Source organism: Chaetodon trifascialis, chromosome 3 (genome assembly GCF_039877785.1).
Source record: "Chaetodon trifascialis isolate fChaTrf1 chromosome 3, fChaTrf1.hap1, whole genome shotgun sequence".
NCBI classification, from domain to species: Eukaryota; Metazoa; Chordata; class Actinopteri; order Chaetodontiformes; family Chaetodontidae; genus Chaetodon; species Chaetodon trifascialis.
In genome coordinates, this window is record NC_092058.1 from 16525068 (window position 1) to 16545876 (window position 20809).

Genomic DNA, 20809 nt, shown 5'->3' on the forward strand with positions numbered 1-20809 from the left:
GGCACTGTTTGTCCACTGAAGCATGCGCCACTTCAAACTCCCTCAGGGATCAATAATTACCAAACACCCTTTTCTATCCTCGCCGTACCATTGGTGGATTGTGAAGGGAAAAGACAACCAAAAAGCCAATGAGACAATAAGATGAAGAGTGCTCGCCCTCAGATCTTACACAGCGCGCAGCCTTTCTCTGCACAGAGGTCTGTTGGCTGTGAGGGTGCGAGAGCTGCCGTCAGTCTCCAGCGTGATCCCCGACTCCAGGTCTCAGCTCAAGTGTATAAGAAATACTCAACAGGATGTCGTCTTTAAAGGAGATATGCAGCGGTTTACCCCTGGACCCTTTGCCCCCTAACCGGGGAAGAGACCCCAGTGTGCCACATGCACCTATACGCACCCCCAACCTTACAGCAGAGGAGGAGCGGGTGAGTGAACAATTCCTGTGCGTTCAAATTTGTACCACTCTTGGCACTCAGTAATTTGTTGAATAGTGATACATTTTATGATACGTCTGAATGAAGTGCAGCAGTTCATTTTAAGCACAAAACAGACCTCACAATGGACATTTAGACCTCTTAAATACAAGTGTAAATAATATTAATAATGGCATGTGTGCTTTTCCACTGTAACGCGTCAGAATACCTTCTGTGAAACTATGTGTCTAATGGTAGGAAACGCTCTGCACATGGACCAGCTTGGTAAAAGTCAAAGCAAACGACTCTTAAAAGGAGAAAGTTGGCTACCTGTAGAAGCACAGCTCACTGTCAGGTCAGACAATAGCTTCACTATAATGTGTCAGTGGAAGAACAGCCATCGTGCCAAGCTGTGTGCTCTGACTTATTGCATCATCGTTGTCGGCTCATGGGCCGCCCTAAAGAATTGATTATTCTCTAAGGTCCTCAACTGATTTCCCAAAGTTAGAGCAAAGGCTCCAGTCAATAATTAAGAGACACCGTGAGGGCTCCATCTCTTATATAAGGAGGGGCCCGAAAGCCAAAACATCTACTTGTATATCTGACCTCACTGAAACTGAACTGTGTGTGTTCACTAATCTGCTGTAAATATGCCTCTTCCCTGTAGTTGGCGCTGAGGAACGCACTGCGTTATTTCCCGCCCTCCCACCATGCGACACTTGCACCTGAATTTGCTCAAGAGCTGCGGCAGTACGGGCACATCTACATGTACCGCTTCTGCCCCACGCTGCGCATGAGGTGAGGCTGATGGGGGGAGTCCAGCTGATCTTTTAGGCCATATCCATATCAGTATTTAATATGAAAATGAGTCTGATAAATGTATATTGGCTGGTATTCCTTTTTTTTTAACATACAATGAATATAAGCATTTTGACAATAATCCCTCAAATGTGGTCATTAGTTTCAAAGATGCATGAGTGAGTGTTGTTATCAAGAAATGACCAACAGTAAACAAAAGATGAACAAAAGAATGTTTAATTTGGTTAACTGATAAATCAATCTGTATAAATAATAGCAACATTATCAACCTGCTGATAAATCTGTCCATAGAGCTTTAATGACAGTCCCTGCTGCACGACGTGCACACCAAACCGAATGCATGAAATCACACAATCTAATCTCACTGTTACCATAAAAAGCTGATGGTGGCTCATGTTAGATGATGTTTTCAAAACTTTAGCTGGAGATCGCTGTGTAACCAGCACATGGTTCCACTTCTGCTGTCTGCATGAGTTTAGATGTGTAGTGTCATCATGAAGTTAAAACTCGTGGCCACCGTGTCTCACTTTAAGATGCTTTTTCTTTGTTCCACCACAGCAGTGATGTGAGTTTCTCTCCGTTTCCTCAGGGCTTACCCCATCGATCAGTACCCATGCCGCACACGTCAAGCAGCCTCCATGATGCTGATGATCATGAACAACCTGGACCCAGTGGTTGCTCAGGTGAGCCTCTAACACAGCTTGCAATCATTTTTTTAACTAAGCTCACTGAATCTCTGAAGTCTTCTGTTCGTTTTAATGTCTCAATGACACCTTCGTTTTCTTCACCCTTCAGTTCCCCCAGGAGCTCGTCACCTATGGAGGGAATGGCCAGGTGTTTAGTAACTGGGCCCAGGTAAGCCCTGAGCTAGCCTCTGTTCAACCAGTGTGTTTGGTAATGATGTCTAGAGTCTGAACAGAAGAGTTTTAATGTTGTGTGTGTGTGTGTGTGTGTGTGTGTGTGTGTGTGTGTGTGTGTGTGTGTGCGTGTGTGCGTGTGTGCGTGCGTGCGTGCGTGCGTGCGTGCGTGCGTGCATGCGTGTGTGCGTCTGAGTGCAGTTTCGCCTGGTGATGCATTACCTGAGTGAGATGACAGAGGAGCAAACCCTGGTTATGTACAGCGGCCATCCGATGGGCCTGTTCCCCAGCCTGCCTTCCTCACCTCGCGCCATCATCACCAACGGCATGGTGACTGCCCAGCGCACACCTGATTTAATAAGCTGATGCTTGCAGCCTGTGTGCGTCCCTGTGTACTGACATACTCACCCCTTTTTCTTTCATCTCTCAGGTTATTCCAAATTACTCCTCCAGAAATCAGTATGAGAAGATGTTTGCTCTCGGTGTGTCAATGTAAGTCTTTGAAGGTGCTTTTCATCCTGGTATTTCGTTTCATCAGGACAAAAATGATTCCACATTAAGCTTCCTGTGACGGTGCAGATATCTTGATGTAAAAATTTCTTTTGTTTGTCTGTTTTCAGGTATGGTCAGATGACAGCAGGCAGCTACTGCTACATTGGACCTCAGGGGATTGTTCATGGCACCATGGTATGCTTTTAAAACAGATGTGCACACAGCGCTCCAGTAACTCCTCATATGAAATATGTGTTACTTTTAATCAGTGGTTCCCAAACTGAGGGTCAGGTCCTCCCTTAGAGTGTCGGGAGCTGATTTCTGTGTCAGAAACAAGTAGTGTTTGCTTTTTTGCTTTTTTTAGTTGGAAATTCTAGACAGTTTCCATCCTTTAGACCTCTAAAAACATAAATGAAACAATCTGAGGAGGGAAAATCACTCAGTAGTTGAACTCATGTGATCTACTGCTTTAAATCATTCACATTTAGTGCACAGTTTACCTGGATGATGCAGTTCCTGTTTTTCTGAGTGTCCTCGTGCTTTTCTGTGCAGCTGACTGTGCTGAATGCCAGCCGGAGGTACCTGGGCTCTGGGGACTTGCGGGGCCGTGTCTTTGTGACCTCTGGCCTGGGGGGCATGAGTGGAGCTCAGGCTAAAGCTGCCGTCATTGCCGGTTGTGTTGGCGTGATTGCAGAGGTCAGCTGATATCCCATCATTTCCTGTTAATACTCACTGCTGACTGAGAAAGAATGAAGGAAATACTGTTTGTCGCTGTGTAAATTGGTGTCTGTGTAGGTGGATGAGGCTCCTCTCAGAAAGAGACATGAGCAGGGATGGCTGATGGAGGTCACCAGCAGCATGGAGCACTGCATTAAATGCATCAGGTAACAAAGAGGATTATGATTATATCAGTAGAACTACCTGACAGCTACTCATATCCTTTACTGTAAGGCAGAATGAGTGGGACTCGTCAGGAGAGATTATTTTGAGTCTATACATACAAAAACCTACTCATTCTCCATTTATTAATATATAATATTTTGGTTTCCGCTTGTTGGAAGAGAGTTAGATGAGAAGATCAATATCACTCATACAATTAATGTCCAGCAGAAGGTTAACTTATCTTGGCATAAAAACTGGAAACAGGAGGAAACGGCTAACCTGGCTCTGTCCAAAGGCAACAAAAAGATTTTCCACTGCTGCCCCTAAAAGGGCCCCTAAAAAGACAACATGATGTATCTGATTACAGAACATGTCTGCTGTGAGATACTGAAATTCTTATTATTTTGTGTCTTTCAGAGAAGCCAAGAGCTCCAAAACTGCCCTCAGTCTGGGTTATCACGGCAATATCGTAGACTTGTGGTGAGTGAGAGATGAGAACTTTCTGCTTACAAGACACGACGACACCGGTCTGCCGCCACAGTAAAACCTATTGTTGCGTACTCCTGAATCCTTTGCCCTGCTTCGTCCTAACCAGGGAGAGGCTGCTGCTGGAGTATGAGAGGACAGGGGAGCTCCTGGTGGATTTGGGGTCAGACCAGACCTCCCTTCACAACCCATATAATGGGGGCTACTATCCAGTCCAGCTCAGCTTCCGCCAGGCGAATCAGCTCATGTCGACTGATCCTAATCGTTTCCAAACCATGGTCCAAGAAAGGTAAAACAGATGGACTTTGCTTTGGTATATTATCCACAATATGTGGGTCTATGACGCTGAAATAACACGTGTTTTACATACAATCACAGCCTCCGAAGACACGTTAAGGCTATCAACAAGCTGTCCGATGCTGGTATGTTCTTCTGGGACTATGGCAACGCGTTCCTCCTGGAGGCCCAGAGAGCCGGTCTGTTATTAAACACTCACACACTCAGAATATTTCATCAGTACCATTCAGACCACGTCAGGCCAATTAAGAGGCTTGTGTTCCTTGTTTTTATAGGAGCAGAGGTAGAAAAGGTTGGTGGAGGAGCAACTGAATTCCGTTACCCTTCATATGTCCAGCACATCATGGGGTGAGACATTTTCTAAATTAGTCAATCTTGCATTGATCCTGTGATAGAAAATTATAAGTTTAGACCAATAAACGGTGATCAGATATTTTCTTCTTGCAGTAACTTGTTTATAATCTCCCTCCTTCTGCTTTGGCACAGCAACATTTTCTCTTTGGGTTTCGGTCCATTTCGCTGGGTGTGCACATCCGGCGACCCAAACGATCTCGCCGTAACGGACGACATTGCTGCTTCTGTCCTGGAGGAAATTAGCGCCAATGTGACTGATGGTGTCAGACAGCAGTACAATGACAACATCCGCTGGATCAGAGAGGCTGGGAAGCACAAAATGGTCCGGAAGTTTCTTGTCAATCGACGCCCGCATTTGATCATTCAATCCAAATCTGGTGAAGAGACGCGCAGCTGCAATGAGCTGATTTCCTCTGTGTATTCTGTCTGTTTAGGTCGTGGGATCCCAAGCCAGAATCCTCTACTCTGATCAGAGAGGGAGGATCTGCATCGCTTTGGCTATCAACCAGGCTATCGCTGATGGAAGAGTTTCAGTATGAGGATGATTTGTCGGCTAAGGAGGTCTGCATCATATCAAGTTTTCATCAGAGTCTCAGTGTTTTTTGTTATTTCATTTGTTCAGGCTCCCGTGGTTATTAGCAGAGACCATCATGATGTTAGTGGCACTGACAGCCCCTTCAGAGAAACCTCTAATGTGTATGATGGATCTGCCTTCTGTGCAGGTATGTTGACAATCGCTGTACGCAACTGTGAACTTTCTTAGCGGCAATTTAACAATTTGTCTGTTTTATAACTTATAACTTAACAAGAATAAGAGAAAACTTGGTATTGAGAGTATTACATACCCTCAAGGAAGTTTTTAGTCTCTGTAAGTAGAGTTTCATGTCATATTGATAAAAATAAGGGAGCATTATGACCATCCAGAGTGACTGCTGATGTAAGAATAAAGTAGTTGTGAGGTTTGTTGCTTTGCTCACAAACTCATTACCTTGTCTTTATACAACCTCATCCTCCCAGCTTCACCGTACTCTCTTCATTCATTTAAATCAGTAACGCTTCAGGAATAACTTTAAAAAGTCAAAGTGACGGCTCACAATGTCTCCTTCTTACAGACATGGCAGTCCAGAACTTTGTTGGTGATGCATTCAGGGGCGCCACATGGGTAGCCCTGCACAATGGTGGCGGTGTCGGCTGGTACGGCTGGCTGGTCACCCAGTCAACAGCAATCTGTGTGAAAGATTGTTGTGATTCAAAGTCATTTATTTGATTACTACTTATCTGTCACAAAGTCAGTGTGTTTATTACTTTGTTGTCTCACTCACAGGGGCGAGGTGATGAATGGCGGGTTTGGTTTGATGTTGGACGGCTCAGAGGAGGCCGCAAAGCGTGCCAGTCTGATGCTTAACTGGGACGTCTCCAATGGGGTGAGAGTTCAGAGAGAAGAGAGGCATAATAGCTTCCAGCCCACTCCAATGCGCTCAAAGTGCAGATGATTGATGTCTGGCTCTAATCTGTCTGTGTGTTGCAGGTGGCTCGTCGCTGCTGGTCTGGAAACTCCAACGCCTATGAGACCATCCAACGCACCATGGAGGAGAACAGGCAGCTGCGTGTCACCATGCCTTTTCCTGTACAGGACGAGTGCGTGCTGGACCGTGCCCTGCAGGGCTAGCTAACACTTTAGCATAGGTTAACAGCCAGCTGCGCACAGCCACACAGCAAAGGAAACCTGCTGCTGTAATTGCTTCAGCAGTGCGTGACAAGGAAAACCTGCAGCAAAACATTTTGAGAGAACTAGTTAATGAATCAGTGGCAATGCTGTTACATAACTTATTTGCAATGAATACACAGAAAGCAAAGTAGGCTTCAGTATTGTGCAAGGCTGTTTTAGTAATTTAATCTACAAGAATATATTATTTTAGTGTGCGTTGAAAATTAAATTCCAAGTATGTATAAATAATAAAGCCCACGAGTCATTTGTCAATAATCTGCAAAAATAATTTGCCCAATGATATCAGTCAAAATCTCAATGAAGAAATTTAGCTCTGATTTTACATTTATAAAAATAATACTTATATATTTATTTATAATATACATATGTTTGTTTATTTATTTGAAAAATACTTCTGATTCCAAATTCCCAGCTGCACATATTTTATATTTTATTTAATGTCTGTCCAGTCAGGTTTTTGGAACTGAAAGAAGACTTAGGTAACTGCAGACGCATTATTGACACAATCATACTGAACTGGATGTGTGTTGGCACAACCTGGCTGAAAGAAGAAGAAGAAGAAGAAGAAGAAGAAGAAGAAGAAGAAGAAGAAGAAGAAGAAGAAGAAGAAGAAGAAGAAGAAGAAGAAGAAGAAGAAGAAGAAGAAGCATAGTCCAAAAATGAAAATGTTTCACTTAAACACATGAATAGAAATGAGGAATTATTGGGAATGTATCAGTGGTCTTGAAGGGAAGGAGAGGAGCTCACAAGACATACAAGACAAAAAGTGTCAGATTTGAGGGATTTCTTGGCACCTTTTGTGCGTTCTGACTGTGCCATGATGTCCTTTGAAGACCCCCTCACTCCCAACGCCTTAACGCCATCTTAATCGTTAAGTTTATGGATTTATCGACATTCTACATATTGGGCACAGCTTTCATTGATAATGGGCAGTGCTGGGAGCAGCATAAGGATGTGATGTGGTGAAGAGACTCGTGTCCTACAGCTGGGGAGATTCCACATAGACTGAGGTTCACGGACACAGCTATATTCTTCTGGGGGGTCCAGGTCTCATGCATACGCCCCTCTCAGTACATCGCATCCATTTCTGGTCATAGCTTTTGGTCCTCTGCTCTCTCCACTGGTACCCTGCCGTGCGTCTTTACGCGTGGTTGTGCCTTTAAGAAAACGAATTTGAGCCGCTCCGCGCTGACGTAAGGGAATTGGAGAGGTTCTTGTACCCTGCAGGAAAAGGAGGCAGATAACCGTGATGAGGACCAGCTTGGGGTACCAGATTCTTTAAGCGTTTTCTTTCCTCTCATTTCGAGTCTTTTACCATCCCTACGCACCCACTCAGAGATCGGCTGGGGGTCTTTTGGTGTTCTTTATGCCAACATAACGGTGCGATTTCAGACCCCCGCCCTTTTCTGTACTCCAAGGAGGGTTCACAGATTGCATACCTCATTTTTTGCTCCTACAGTGTTCGAAGGGGATCGAGATGTTCTGAAAGTCCTCTGGACATACGCGGGTGAAGTAGGATGACACCGGATATTTTCTGTGGCAGAGACTGATGTGTTTGCTTTGCATCAGTGAGGGAAAAAATGCATCATAATCAGGAGGAGCAGTCGGTAAATACAGTTAGTGCGCAGCACGGGACAGCGCGCCACACTGACTCCAACAGCCTGGAGAGCAGCTTGGGAAGCGGCCTCTCTGACCTCCAACCACCTGCTTACTCTAAACTGGAGTTCAGGAGAAACGCAGTGACAGATGACTATAAGATCACCGCTCAGGTTCTCGGCCTGGGCATCAATGGAAAAGTGCTGGAATGTTATTGCAAGAAAACAGGAGAGAAATGTGCTCTTAAGGTGGGTGTTTGCCTGCTTCTTTATCCTGTGTGATCCAAGCAGTCCTCTGGAGGCTGCTGTCCCTGGAAAAGAGACAACTCCCATCAATTATTCATGTCTTCTGTCATCTCCAGCATTTATTGGTGTCTTAAACTGTAAATCTGTGCAGAATTGTGATTTTTGTGAGGCTTTGTGGTGTTCGGGGGGCTTTTATGTGACGCAGATGAAATATTAATTCAACCATGGATGCATGTAGCAGTAATCTGAAAGTGAATTCAGTTACTGCGCTGCCCAGACAGTGAATGTGTTTGTCAGACAGTGATGTGCTGTCTGGGATGTTTTGACACAGTTTCCATGATTGTTGTGTGCACAATGATCTGCTCTGTTGATACTTTACATCATCTAAGCCTCTGACATTTAACAAAAGTGAAAAAAAAAATGCTTTTTTTCTCCTCTACTCAACATTAAGTATACATCTTATTAAATGTTTGCAGTGATTTTTAAAAGACATCTTGGGACATGTGAGAACGTCAGAGCTGGTAAGTCAATAAGCAGCTGTAGGTTTGCAGCTAAACCTCAAGAAAATCGAAATAGGAAGCGCAGCCCCACAAGTGCCTCCACATGTTTTCTTTGGAATATCTCTGGTGGTAAGCCACAGCCGAAAACCTATGATGAAATGTGAAGAGCTGGCTCACGCTGCGTATGTAATCTTCTGTTCTGTGAGTAACATAATGCTGTGATTTGTGCACAGAGGCTCTGCAGCAAAGTCACACCTTTATAAACAATCATATTTGAGCCTTTACTACACAGTGTCCACAAGGGTTTGGGCTGGGTCTGCATGTCCAGGAAAATATCCTCCTCCCCTGTCTGTGATACCACAGCTGCAGCCCTGTGTCTTTAAAGACAGGGCATGTTGCAAAATGCAGTCTTAAAGTGTTCACTCATATGTTCCCACTGGAAATGACAGCTTAGCAAACAGCTGCAGATTAATGGCTTTAATAGCAGCCATTCATACAGTGAGGATCGGCACAATGGGGTACGTGTTTGTCTCTGTGTGTGTTTATTGATTTCAGACTTATCAGGCTAAGGATGTCGGACAGATATTTAATAAAATCAATCAAGCTCATCTGCCTTAGAGGCTGTGATTTGCAACCAGAGATGCAGATGTGAAAGCTTTCCTTTACGTGAACAGGAAACAGACGCATTTCATCGATGTGTGTTTTTGTGACGTGGAGCAGATCCTGTACGATACTCCTAAAGCCAGACGGGAGGTTGAGCTGCACTGGAGAGTCTCTGGAGGCCCCCACATCGTCCGAATACTCAGCCTGTATGAGAACATGCACCAGGGGAAGAAATGTCTCCTCATCATAATGGAGTGGTCAGTATATATCGTCTGCTATTTCAGGCCTTTAAGGGAAAACCAATGCTAAGCCAGATTTGTGTGTTGTCTGTAAAGTAGCACAGCTCTGTGCTCATTTCTGACTTTAAAAAGTGTCTCTTTAAGCTGAAGCCATACATTCTCAATTAGCCTAATGTGTGAATAATGGAACAGCTCCTGTGATGGCCACTTCAGAGCCACAGTAACTCAAAGCATCTGCATGGTATCGAGATCCAGCTTCACTTCACTTCAGCCTGCACTTGTCTTGCATTTGATTTGGGATTTCGGGGAAAACTACACCACTGCTGCACAGAAAAGAAGTGCACACCTGTACTCTCCTGTCCTTTTTGTTTCTGCTTTTGTTCACACCCTGCCTTCTTCCACACCACAGCTTGTGCTTTTAAATAATGAACCAGTGTCCTAAGTTATGGAAATCTTTTTCTCATTTTGTTAAAATGATCCTACATCCTTCTTAAAGTCCCACAGAGAATGCTAAAAAAGAATTTCACCTTTGTATGTACTTTAAAAAATCATTTTCCTCTTTTTCCTTCTTACATTCTTACTTCTTTTCCTGTCTGTGCACAGTAGTTTCCATTGTTATTTTGTTTAAATTCAACTTGAGCAAATAATTAAACTCAGACTGAAGATGAAAATGAAAGTGAGACATCACGGTGCAACAGAACAACACACGGACAGGATGGTAATCTGACACAGACTGTTTGGGAGTGTTGTTTTCCTCTTTGTTCACCGCAGAATAGACTTGACGGGATTCATCTGAATCACTGACCACATGTTAATGTGGCTTGAATGACTGGATGCTGCTGTAAACACACTGTGTTTTGCTGTGCTGTCTTCACACCTGCAATTCACATGCAATTCAAACACACAGAACATTTTAATATTTTATATCTATATTTTATGCTAAGCACCAGCATGGCTTCGACAGAGGCCATATTTACTGGAATATTTGAACACTTTACACATGTACAGCTACATTATAAGATGCGCTTTGGAATCAAGTGTCACCTGGGAGCACTGTCATTTATATCTTCTGTGTTTGTTTCACTTCGTGGTATGAAAATAACATAATAGTTTGCTGTAGTTTCTGCCTTTGGGTGGTTTTTCCCTTTAAATGCGTCCTTATAGCTTGAGTCATCTGAGTCTGCTGTGGCTCAGAAGACTGGACTCATCTGAACAGTAAATTGTGAGGCACAATGAGTCGCTTTGTTGTCAAGCCATGATTGCAGTGGAGAACTGTGTTTGTTGTTTGCCAAGAGTCCCCTCGCTGCCCCAGTTCTCATCTCTTTGTTAACCTTGTCTCAGTATGGAGGGAGGGGAGCTGTTCAGCCGCATTCAGGCCAGAGGGGACCAGGCCTTCACAGAGAGAGGTTGGTTAGAGTTCACATTCAACCGTTTAGATTCATGGGTTTCTATATTATGCCCTGTCCATGTTACATCTGTGTCATGTCTGTCCATCAGAGGCGTCAGAGATCATGCATGACATCGGCACGGCCATAGAGTACCTCCACCACATGGACATTGCTCATAGGGATTTGAAGGTACTGCTGCTGTCAAAGTAAGTCTTCACAGAGAATTAAGAAAGAATTTCTAGTTAAATACATGTTTTAATCTCTCATTGTCCTGCACACTACAGCCCGAAAACCTGCTCTACACCACCAGGGAGAGTAACGCTACCCTTAAACTGACTGACTTTGGCTTTGCTAAGGAGACGACACTGCACAACTCTCTGCAGACTCCCTGCTACACTCCATATTACGTCGGTGAGTGTTTGCTGTCCTAACCTTAGTAGGAGTTGCAGTGAAATCAGCAGGTATAATGAATGTGCTATTACAGGCGTAGTTTGTGGACGTAGTTGCTGTCATTCACTCTCATGTTGTCCATGTGTGTCTGCATATTGTCCTGCGAGTGTGTATTTCAGTCTCCACATCATTGTGTTGTCTTTTTTTTCTGTATCTATTTGTCCATTCAGCCCCAGAGGTGCTTGGGCCAGAGAAATATGACAAGTCATGTGACATGTGGTCTCTGGGCGTAATCATGTACATTCTGTGAGTATCATGTGCAACCTAATGAAACGTTTATAGTTATTGTGGCATACTGTATGTTGATGTCCAAGCCTGTGTTTCTGGTTAAAGAAGAGAGCAAAGAAAAACAGTCTCTTCTTCTCTTTTCTTCTCTTGTGTTTCTAGTCTGTGTGGGTTTCCTCCGTTCTACTCAAACACAGGTCAGGCCATCTCTCCAGGCATGAAGCAGAGGATCAGGATGGGCCAGTATGAGTTCCCAAACCCTGAGTGGGCTGATGTTTCAGAGGAAGGTCAGGCTGTGGCCATAAAATTCATAAATCACAAGAGAAAGATGTCAAAACTGTTAAATCAGCACAAAGAGGGATGAATCCATAAATACAATAAGTAATAAATAAATAAACAAATAAAGCTGCTATAGTCAATATGTTTATATTAACAATGGAGCAAATGACTATAAATGACTGAACTGTGAACTGTGTGACGAACCCACAGAGAATTATCACCCCACTGCAGTTTAACAGAGCATTTTAGTAACTTTCAGCTCATAGTTTTGGTTTTCTGGCCCTCAACTCTAATGTTTTGTTTCAGTTGATCACTCTCGTTCACCTTATTTTCTGCCACAAGCAGCTGTTTACAGCAAAAACAGTGCTGATAAATCACCAGTACACTACCAACTCAACGCCAGATGACAGGCAGGCAAAGGTAGCGACTAGCTGCTTAACAACATTTAGCAGTTGAAGAGCCATGATGTGGTAGAAATCAAAAATAGAGATAAAAGTGAATATTAAAAGTATACTCATCAGTTGACCAGAAACACAACTATACAAATGAATGATAATGTTGCTCCATAACTGCATGGTGTGTAAGTAAGCAACTGCTTGCTAAAAAGTTCCCCTTAAGAACTTAAAAGGAATAATATGACAGTGTTTACAGCTTCTTTCCAATGACCCCAAAATGACAAAAAAAAGAGTATTCATTCAGGTTTAAATGTAGTGTTGTGCATCGACCCAGTCACAACAGCATCTACAGTCTGTCGGTCCATATTGCATTTCAGACTTCTTTGGTTAAATGTTTGATGATTTTCTGTGTTTTATTTTCTGTCCTCTGTAGCCAAACAGCTCATCATTCAGTTACTGAAGACAGAGCCCAATGAGAGGATGACTATCGGACAGTTTGTGAATCATCCCTGGATTAGTGTAAGTTATCACTTTGTAAGCACTATGTCTATAGACCTGCATGTCACCCCCTGTTATTTAAATGATTTCTTATACTGCAGCAGTCCATGGTGGTCCCACCAACACCACTCCACACTTCCCGTGTCTTGACAGAGGACAAGGAGCTGTGGGACGATGTGAAGGTGGGACTTGGTCTAGATCTGTGTATTTTCAGAATATGACCACGGGGTGGCAGTGAAGCACCAGACTTACAGCACAAAATGTCTGTGTCCTCCACCAGGAGGAAATGACCAGCGCCCTGGCTACCATGCGTGTTGACTACGACCAGGTGAAGATCAAAGACCTGGACATGTCCAACAACCCTCTCCTCAATAAGAGGCGGAAGAGGCCCGTGCCCGGAGGAGCTGACACAGGAGGAGACGGTGATGGAGGAGACGGAGGAGTGGTGTGTAATAGTCACCGAGAGGTCACATTTTCTGAAGAGCATGGGAAAATGATCATTTGAGTGAAGTACTGTAAAAGTATGAAAGTGAAGCAGAGTGAGCAATATTTTCCAATCTACATGTCACTTATTGTATTTTATTCACTTTTTACTGTTCTTTGTATCACCGCACTCAAACGTCCAATACATGGCATTTATTTTGAATGTTAGTAGTCTAACATGTGAAATAAAATTGTGTTTTTTTTATGTTTATACAACTGTATGGTGTCACTTGTACAGGAACCATCATTTTACAGTTTGATACCGAGAGAATTATAAAATGTGTTATTATTGAAAAAATCTGATTTTGTGGCAGTGTGACAAATTAGTTCTTCTTGCTGTAAACAAAGAAAGGCTGTATGTGGAAGTCATAAAAGATATTTATTAGGCAAGATCACATCCTACCAATAAGCCCTAAAGAAGACTTTCCTAATGGTTAATTGTGTCTGTATTGTAACACGTGCAATCAAAGGACATTTCACTACGAGAGTTGAAGGTGTTATCATGCTCTTGCACAGCGTGATCTATCAACCTTATCCAGACATTTCCGCACACTTGAAATTTCTTCCTCCGAGAGCCTCTGCCAAACCATTAATGCTCCCTGCTGTCTGCTGATAAATCTTTCTGTTTTTGGCTCCAAGATAAATGCCCACTTTTTCAGTACATAATGAGTTAACTGAGGAAAATGGAAACAAAGACCTCAGTGAGCAGGACGTAAGGTGTTCAGCCTTCAAACCTAACACCCTCTGTTAATTTTTAATGCGTACTGGATCATAATAGCAGGTGTAGCCAGAGACGGAATAAATACTCCAGTGACAAGAGACTCCATTAAAAATAGAAATCTTGCAGTTGCAATTTTACTTGAGCAAAAGTAAATACATACAACCCAAACTAAAGACAATATATTTAATTTTTGACCTCCTAAACTTCATTGATTTTTGTAAATATCTGCTTATTCTGAGTTTGATGTAGCAACACATTTCAAACATGTTGGGACAGGAGCAGCTAAAGACTGGGAAAGTTGTGGAATGCTCCAAAAATACCTGTTTGGAACGTTCCACAGGTAAACAGGTTCATTGGTAACAGGTGATAGTATCATGATTGGGTATGAAAGGGGCATCCTGGAAAGAATCAGTCGTTTGTAAAACATTGTTTGCAAATGATTAATCTCTGTTTTTATTTACGTTTTGCACATCACAACTTATTTGGAATCAGGGTTGTATTTATGCTTTTTGTAGTTATTCTCCACCACTGGTTGTAGATTATGTCTGTTCATCTTTAAGAGTTCCATACTTGGACCAAACAGTGACAGAGTGAAGTACTGTATGTGATTATAACTTATAGCTATTTACTCACAGTTCATCTCTAACTGAGAGACACCAGAGAAACTAAGTGGACTCATAAACACTTAAAAGGTGACACGTTGTACCTTTAACAAATTTTGATGCCTTTACAAATGTGCTCTTGCCATCCTTTGCCATTAACTGTTGTTTTGTTACTGAAGGAACAGTGCACACACAGTGTACAGCAAGTCAAATACATTTGCATGGTTACCAGCTGCACTGGAAATATTGCCCTTCAAACCAGTTACAGTTACTGACAGTATCCACTGGGTTCGTTGGATTAGATGGCATGGTAAAAGCTGAGGTCATGGCAGCCGTAGTGAGTGGAAGGTGAAAACAAGAGTCTTGTGATGGCATCAAGTCTGGTTCCTGGATGTCTTGCAATGAGTGACCTCCTGACTATCCGTGAGAAAGGTGTCCTCTGCACTCTGCTTGAACCTCACTGGAAGGTCAGGTCACTGTCCATAATGTACAACTAGACAAAAATTTACTACCACCTTTCTCTGTATGTATAAACATTTGAACCAGTGAAACAGCCAAGTTAAATGGATGTTACATTATTCCTGCCCTAAATTAGAATTTCATGTTTATTGATTAATGGACCTAATGGAAGTTAATGTGTGTCATACAGGTAAAATATTTCAAAAGTAATATTTCATCCCTAAGTTGAACACAGTTTTGTTTTACTCTGCAATCTTTTGTAAAATCTGATGCCTGTCTCTGAAAAATTACCTTGTGTATTCTAACACTGCGACTTTAATTCCTTTATTTCTGGGAGCTGTTTCCATGTTATCAGGAACATCTCTCAGAGGAGGCCTGGTGGATGAATGGCCTTTCTGTGAGGACTGTTTTATTTAGTTAGTATCTTCTGTTTGCATTGCCTGGCACTACATCACCACGTTACCAGAGCAGGTGCTGCAAGCTGTAAACATGTACAACGACTACAACGTCTTTTTCATCTGACACTTTTTAAAGCAGTTAAAGGGAGAATAATGAGAAAAAAAGCAATGAATGTAAAACATAAATGAGGAAAATATGAAAGAGAGCATCACAGTTAACAGGAAGATGTTCATTTTCTTATATGAAAAGCAATGTAGACTTCAGAAAACCTGTCTTTGATAAAGGTTAGAGATGACATAGAAATGTTGAATATCGTGGTCTACAGAGAGTTGCACTAATTTGATAGAAGAAAGCTGGATAGAAAAGATAAACCCACTTTAAAGAAAAACTATCTGAAAATGCTCCAAACTGAATGAAGAGATTGTTGTTGGTTTTATAGCTAAGTACAACAGCGTGTCATCAGGACAGCAGTGAAAATCAGAGATCAAATGAAATCATTGAGAAAGAAAAGATGAGACCTTAATCCTGTCAGCGCACATGTCTTTTGTACCATGGATGATGATGATTTGCCTGTGGTTACTGAAACCATGGTGATGTAGGACCTGAATGAGTAGAGGTAAACCGAGATTATGTCAGGGCAGGATGGAATAAAGAGGCTTGATCTCCTGAAGCTCACACAAGACATAAAAGAAGTTAAATGGATCATTTCCCAGCATCATCAGCCTCCTAAAAGAGGTCAGGGTCTCTCTGAGGAGCAGCCTCTCTGCTATGTAATCTTCTGAAGCTCAAACCAGAACATCTCAAATGGCACTCTGAGTCACAAAAGAAGAAAATGAGATGAAAAGGAAAATAACTTACCTGTGGCCAAAATGAAGAGAATCAACATGAATGTTTTCTGGGACTTTAAAGTCCCCTTTAAACAGCTCAACACAGCAGAATCCCTGTAGTCTGTTTTAGTAATGGAAAAATGTGTAAAATCCAATGATTTTTTTTTTTCTAGTCATAATATTAATTAACCTGCATTTTAATAGTTACAAAAACAAGTAGTGGGGAGTCAGTTTCCTTCACGTTTGTACTTTATTCAAACATTTGGGGCTGCTGATTCGAGGCTCCTACAAGGTTGTATTTAAAAAAAGTTAGGATGTCACATTGTCCCAGCTTTTAGGAACTGGGGTTGTACACATGCACAAGTTTGAACAAGTGTATTTTTTTTGTATGATTTTTTTTTTGTGTGTGTTTCAGCTGATCAAACCCAGGGTGAGGGTCCAGGCTGGAGCTGCTTGGGTTGTGGTGCCGTGTGTCTCATTAAGGATGAGTCCATTCGCTCCTACTTCCTGCGTCTGTACTGCGTCAAAGTAAGAGGAACTGCAGAGCTGATGAGAGATCCTCCACCCACTCACATTTACTAACTCGCCACTTCCTTTAATGAAGTAACACATGGGACAGCTTGTAGCATTTCCTTCAATTTGTGGTTTCACGGGTGTGTCTGTGCTGCCTCTCACCTACTGTAATACTGTGAACGCCTTTCCTTTCTTCCTTTCCTTTCATCCTTCCCTCATCTTTCCTTGAACACAGCTAGCAAAGGTGGGAGCAGGAGCTGTACATCCCATTCAAGTACGCTGCAACTGTCACGTTCTTCCACACTTTCCCTGCAGATGTAAGCAACACTGTTTGAAAGCATCAGTGTGTGCAACATGCTTGTCATAATATTAGTTTTCAGTTCGTTTAAGGTGGATTTACTGTCTTTGCACAGGACCACCAGGTGGGCCTTAACTTTGCAAACGAGACTGAGGCAGAGGAATTTTATCTTGTAGTGGAGGCTGTCCAAATAGACCAAGGTTGGAATAACAACAAGTAGCTGGCTCATATGTAACAACACATCAGTCTCTCCTTTCTTCTCATTGCACTGTCTCTGTATTGCAGAAAAGATGACCAGGATGGCTGGAATAGCAAACGCTGACAAAGAGGACAGCTCAACAAGTGGCCTGTCTGACTCAGGATGACAAAAATGTTACAACCCTACAGATGTAAAGATGAGAAGAGAGCAGAAGATTAAAGCGACGATCCACTTTTTGTGTCTGGTCTCTGTAGAATTAAACTGCTTGACCATTTGGTCCATTTGGACGGGGGGCAACATTTCCCCGTGGATGCATCATCCACAAAAGTTACACCAACCACCAGCTCAGTAAGTCGAATTATACAGTGACACACTAACAGCCCACATGAGCCACAGACATCATGACACTGTCACTTCGTATTTAATGCGTGCGAAAATAACATGCTGAATCAGTCCTTTCCCAACTGTGCCTTCTTGGAGAAGCTTAAGGATCAAGACCCCTCTATGAGGAGGCTGTTGATGCAGGCATTCACTGAGGAAGACCTGAAAGACAAAGACGCTGCTGAAGCTGTCGACTGTATCATCAACCAATTTGGAGAAGTTAAGGCTGTGAAGAGAGAGCTGAGGAAAACGGGTACTTTATCTTGAACCCTGTTCTGCAGTGTATGTTCGTTTTATCTTATTTTATCATAAATGTATCTCATGCTTCAAGAGCTGCAGGAGGCTCCATCTCCCTTGCTCTGAGGAAAGGGCCTCTGCCACTGGTCCCCTCCATCAAAGGCAGCACCACCTCCCAACACACACCGCAGGGCACAGACACACTACACCGGAGTCCCATCCCTCCCTGGATTCCTCCTCCTCCACCCACTGGGTTGATTCAAAAGAGTGCAAGTTTCAAACATGTAAGAGGAATAAAACACATGCTGTTACAGTTCTGTAAACATCCACTTGATTATGTCAAATGTGTGGAATGAACAAGCTTAACTTTTCTTTGCAGTATTAGGTGGAATCCTCAACAGCTGCAGATAGAAGTGATCTCATCCTGACTGCAGAGAGAGAAACGTTCAGTCAAAAGAAGCTGCTCCAGCAAAGCACAAGAGCAGATGGGAGTCAAACAGGGGCGGGCACTGACATGCAACGATATGCACCTTTAAATATGTGTGTGTTTGTGTCTTGTTTGTGATACATTGATTAAAAAGTTGTGATCCAGCTGAGATGCTGCTTTTTGTCTCAGACTCTCACACCAGGCCATGGCCAGATGAAGCTGTTATGACCCCCTTGGGACAAAAGTTAGTGCTGGACCCCTATGGACACCACCCCACCAAGATAAGGTCTCCAGATTATGTGTTAATGCAGGACCCACCTTAGGTGATACTGTACTCAAGCATGACCAAAAACCAGCTGACACATGGTGAACCTCAGGCTTTTGGGGATCCTTCGTGTGCAGTCGCGTGCACTGTCCGGTGCATGTATGATAAACTATGTTTCATGCACAGAATGCCTTTAAGCATATGTGACAGGGGTCAGGGACGGACTGACCATCTGGCATAGCGGGCATTTTCCCGGTGGGCCGACGTGCTATTTGGCCCGATAGTCGGCCACTTTTTTATTTTAAATATTGGTCTGACTAGCCCATAATACCAGACAATCGATCAGCGGCCCGATTGACATTGGGCTGGCCCAATCACATCGTTAAACACCAACCGCTTTCGCTTTGGTAAAATAAAATAAAATAAAATAAAATAAAATAAAATAAAATAAAATAAAATAAAATAAAATAAAAAATAGTCAGAGCAAGAGTTTGTTCATAACCACCGACCGGCCCTCGACACGCTGGTCTGCGGCCTATAGGTTATTTTCTTCACTGACATTTGACGGGACTCATCTCGCCCAATCATATCATGAAACACTTCCCCTCTTTTACGTCGGTAACGCAATCTGTTAGGATCTTCGAAAATGGAGAGAAAACGAAAAGGAGGTGTAAAGAAACTGAGAGACAAAAAGAAGCCAACGCTGCCAGATGCGCAAAATTTCTGCTATGTTTGCCACGTCAGGGCTTCGTCAGCTCCCGTGGCCGATGACAGTGGTGGATGGCGACATTGAACAGGGACATACGACATGGAGTAAAACCTGCGTTAAGCTGGACTCCTTTACTCCTTTCTTTGTCAGGTTGTTGTTGTTGTTGTTACTATTATTATTATTATTATTATTATTATTATTATTATTATTATTATTATTATTATTAATAATAATAATAATAATAATAATATTAGTGTGTGTCCCGGGTCGGATCCCTTCCCGGGTAATTATTATTATTATTATTATTATTATTATTATTATTATTAGTAGTAGTAGTAGTAGTAGTAGTAGTAGTAGTAGTAGAAGTAGTAGTAGTAGTAGTAGTAGTAATATTATTGGTGTGTGTGTGTGTGTGTGTGTGTGTGTGTGTGTGTGTGTGTGTGTGTGTGTGTGTGTCCGGTCGGATCCCGGCCCGGATTGTCGTTATTATCATTATTAGTGTGTGCGTGTCTGGGTCGGATCCGGGTCTGGTCCCGGGTCTGGTCCCGGGTCGGATCCGGGTAAGTCCCGGGAATTTAACCTGGAACTTATCCGGAACCGACCCGGAAATTTCCCGGGACTTTACCGGGACCGACCCGGAACTTACCCGGGACCGACCCGGAAATTTCCCGGGACATTGCCGGGACCGACCCGGAACTTACGCGGGACTGACCCGGGAAAGTTCCGGGTCGGACCCGGGTAGGTACCCGGTCGGATCCCGGGTCGGATGCTGAAAAACTGATTCATGCCTTTAATTCAAACTGACTCGACCTAGCTGTTATCATCATTATTATTATCATCAGGTTGTTGTTATTATTATTATTATAGTTTTAAAAACATTTGTCAGGGGTGATGATGACTATATGGGTATGATATGTATTAATAAGGTGTCTCATCTCAGTGTCTCACCCCTGAAGTGCGCAAGGTGCAGATATATGTAGGCAGGGATGGACTGACCTGTGATAAGCTGGCTAATGTTCTATGGCCAGGTTAGTTCAAACATACACACACAGAGTTCAAACATACACACACAGAGTTCAAAGTTCATTCAGGAGTTCAGCTACATTCATCCTTTTGGACTGGGTCACTTCACAATTTATTGAGTACTACTCTTGGAACAGTTATCCATCATTTCTCATCTCTATTCTTTCTTTTTTTTCTTCCTCCCTGAAACACATAGGTACACCCAATAGGATGAATTCTGCTTAAGGATCCACTACTGTGATGGAGTGGTGGAGTGTACTTTTTTGTAGAGTTAATAAATTAGACTTTTTGGAAATATTTAATGTGTCCACTCATTGATTCCCATTAACTCATCGCATGGCTTAACGTGGTTTTAAAGAGTTGCACAGTTGATATACACATTCAAGAGACTGAAAAGACCGAAACGGTGCGTGTTATCAAATGTGGTGGGCCGGTCTGGTCCAATATGCCAGGGCCGATTTCTTGTCCCAGTCCATCCCTGACAGGGGTAGAGGTGGAGACGCACGAGGACATCTAAACAATAAC

The 20809-nt window shown here is 42.8% G+C and overlaps 2 protein-coding genes across 2 annotated transcripts; both read left to right on the forward strand.

Moving 5' to 3' along the window:
• Positions 1-272: 272 nt before the first annotated feature.
• uroc1 (urocanate hydratase 1) lies at positions 273-6451 on the forward strand. Its single transcript, XM_070959467.1, has 19 exons — positions 273-419; positions 1075-1205; positions 1816-1909; positions 2022-2081; positions 2285-2413; positions 2514-2575; positions 2704-2770; positions 3128-3271; positions 3371-3459; positions 3875-3937; positions 4053-4232; positions 4322-4419; positions 4516-4588; positions 4727-4916; positions 5029-5127; positions 5217-5316; positions 5707-5788; positions 5919-6018; positions 6123-6451. The coding sequence occupies exons 1-19, from the start codon at positions 294-296 to the stop codon at positions 6261-6263; spliced, it is 2028 nt and encodes a 675-aa protein (XP_070815568.1). The 5' UTR covers positions 273-293; the 3' UTR covers positions 6264-6451.
• Positions 6452-7510: 1059 nt separating this feature from the next.
• LOC139329213 (MAP kinase-activated protein kinase 2-like) lies at positions 7511-18455 on the forward strand. Its single transcript, XM_070959398.1, has 16 exons — positions 7511-8167; positions 9385-9524; positions 10848-10912; positions 11004-11083; positions 11179-11305; positions 11515-11590; positions 11732-11856; positions 12677-12762; positions 12843-12923; positions 13022-13186; positions 16648-16760; positions 16981-17062; positions 17159-17243; positions 17329-17590; positions 17726-18144; positions 18240-18455. The coding sequence occupies exons 1-12, from the start codon at positions 7904-7906 to the stop codon at positions 16982-16984; spliced, it is 1326 nt and encodes a 441-aa protein (XP_070815499.1). The 5' UTR covers positions 7511-7903; the 3' UTR covers positions 16985-17062; positions 17159-17243; positions 17329-17590; positions 17726-18144; positions 18240-18455.
• Positions 18456-20809: the final 2354 nt, after the last annotated feature.

What these genes read in the sequence shown, in the direction of transcription:
- uroc1 (XM_070959467.1), top strand. Translation starts at nt 294, where the DNA reads ATGTCGTCTTTAAAGGAGATATGCAGCGGTTTACCCCTGGACCCTTTG. An exon ending in TGTTTAGTAACTGGGCCCAG is followed by an intron (nt 2,082 to 2,284) that starts GTAAGCCCTGAG and finishes GTCTGAGTGCAG; the next exon opens with TTTCGCCTGGTGATGCATTA. An exon ending in CACTGCATTAAATGCATCAG is followed by an intron (nt 3,460 to 3,874) that starts GTAACAAAGAGG and finishes TGTGTCTTTCAG; the next exon opens with AGAAGCCAAGAGCTCCAAAA.
- LOC139329213 (XM_070959398.1), top strand. Translation starts at nt 7,904, where the DNA reads ATGCATCATAATCAGGAGGAGCAGTCGGTAAATACAGTTAGTGCGCAG. An exon ending in GAGAGAAATGTGCTCTTAAG is followed by an intron (nt 8,168 to 9,384) that starts GTGGGTGTTTGC and finishes GACGTGGAGCAG; the next exon opens with ATCCTGTACGATACTCCTAA. An exon ending in CCAGGCCTTCACAGAGAGAG is followed by an intron (nt 10,913 to 11,003) that starts GTTGGTTAGAGT and finishes TCTGTCCATCAG; the next exon opens with AGGCGTCAGAGATCATGCAT.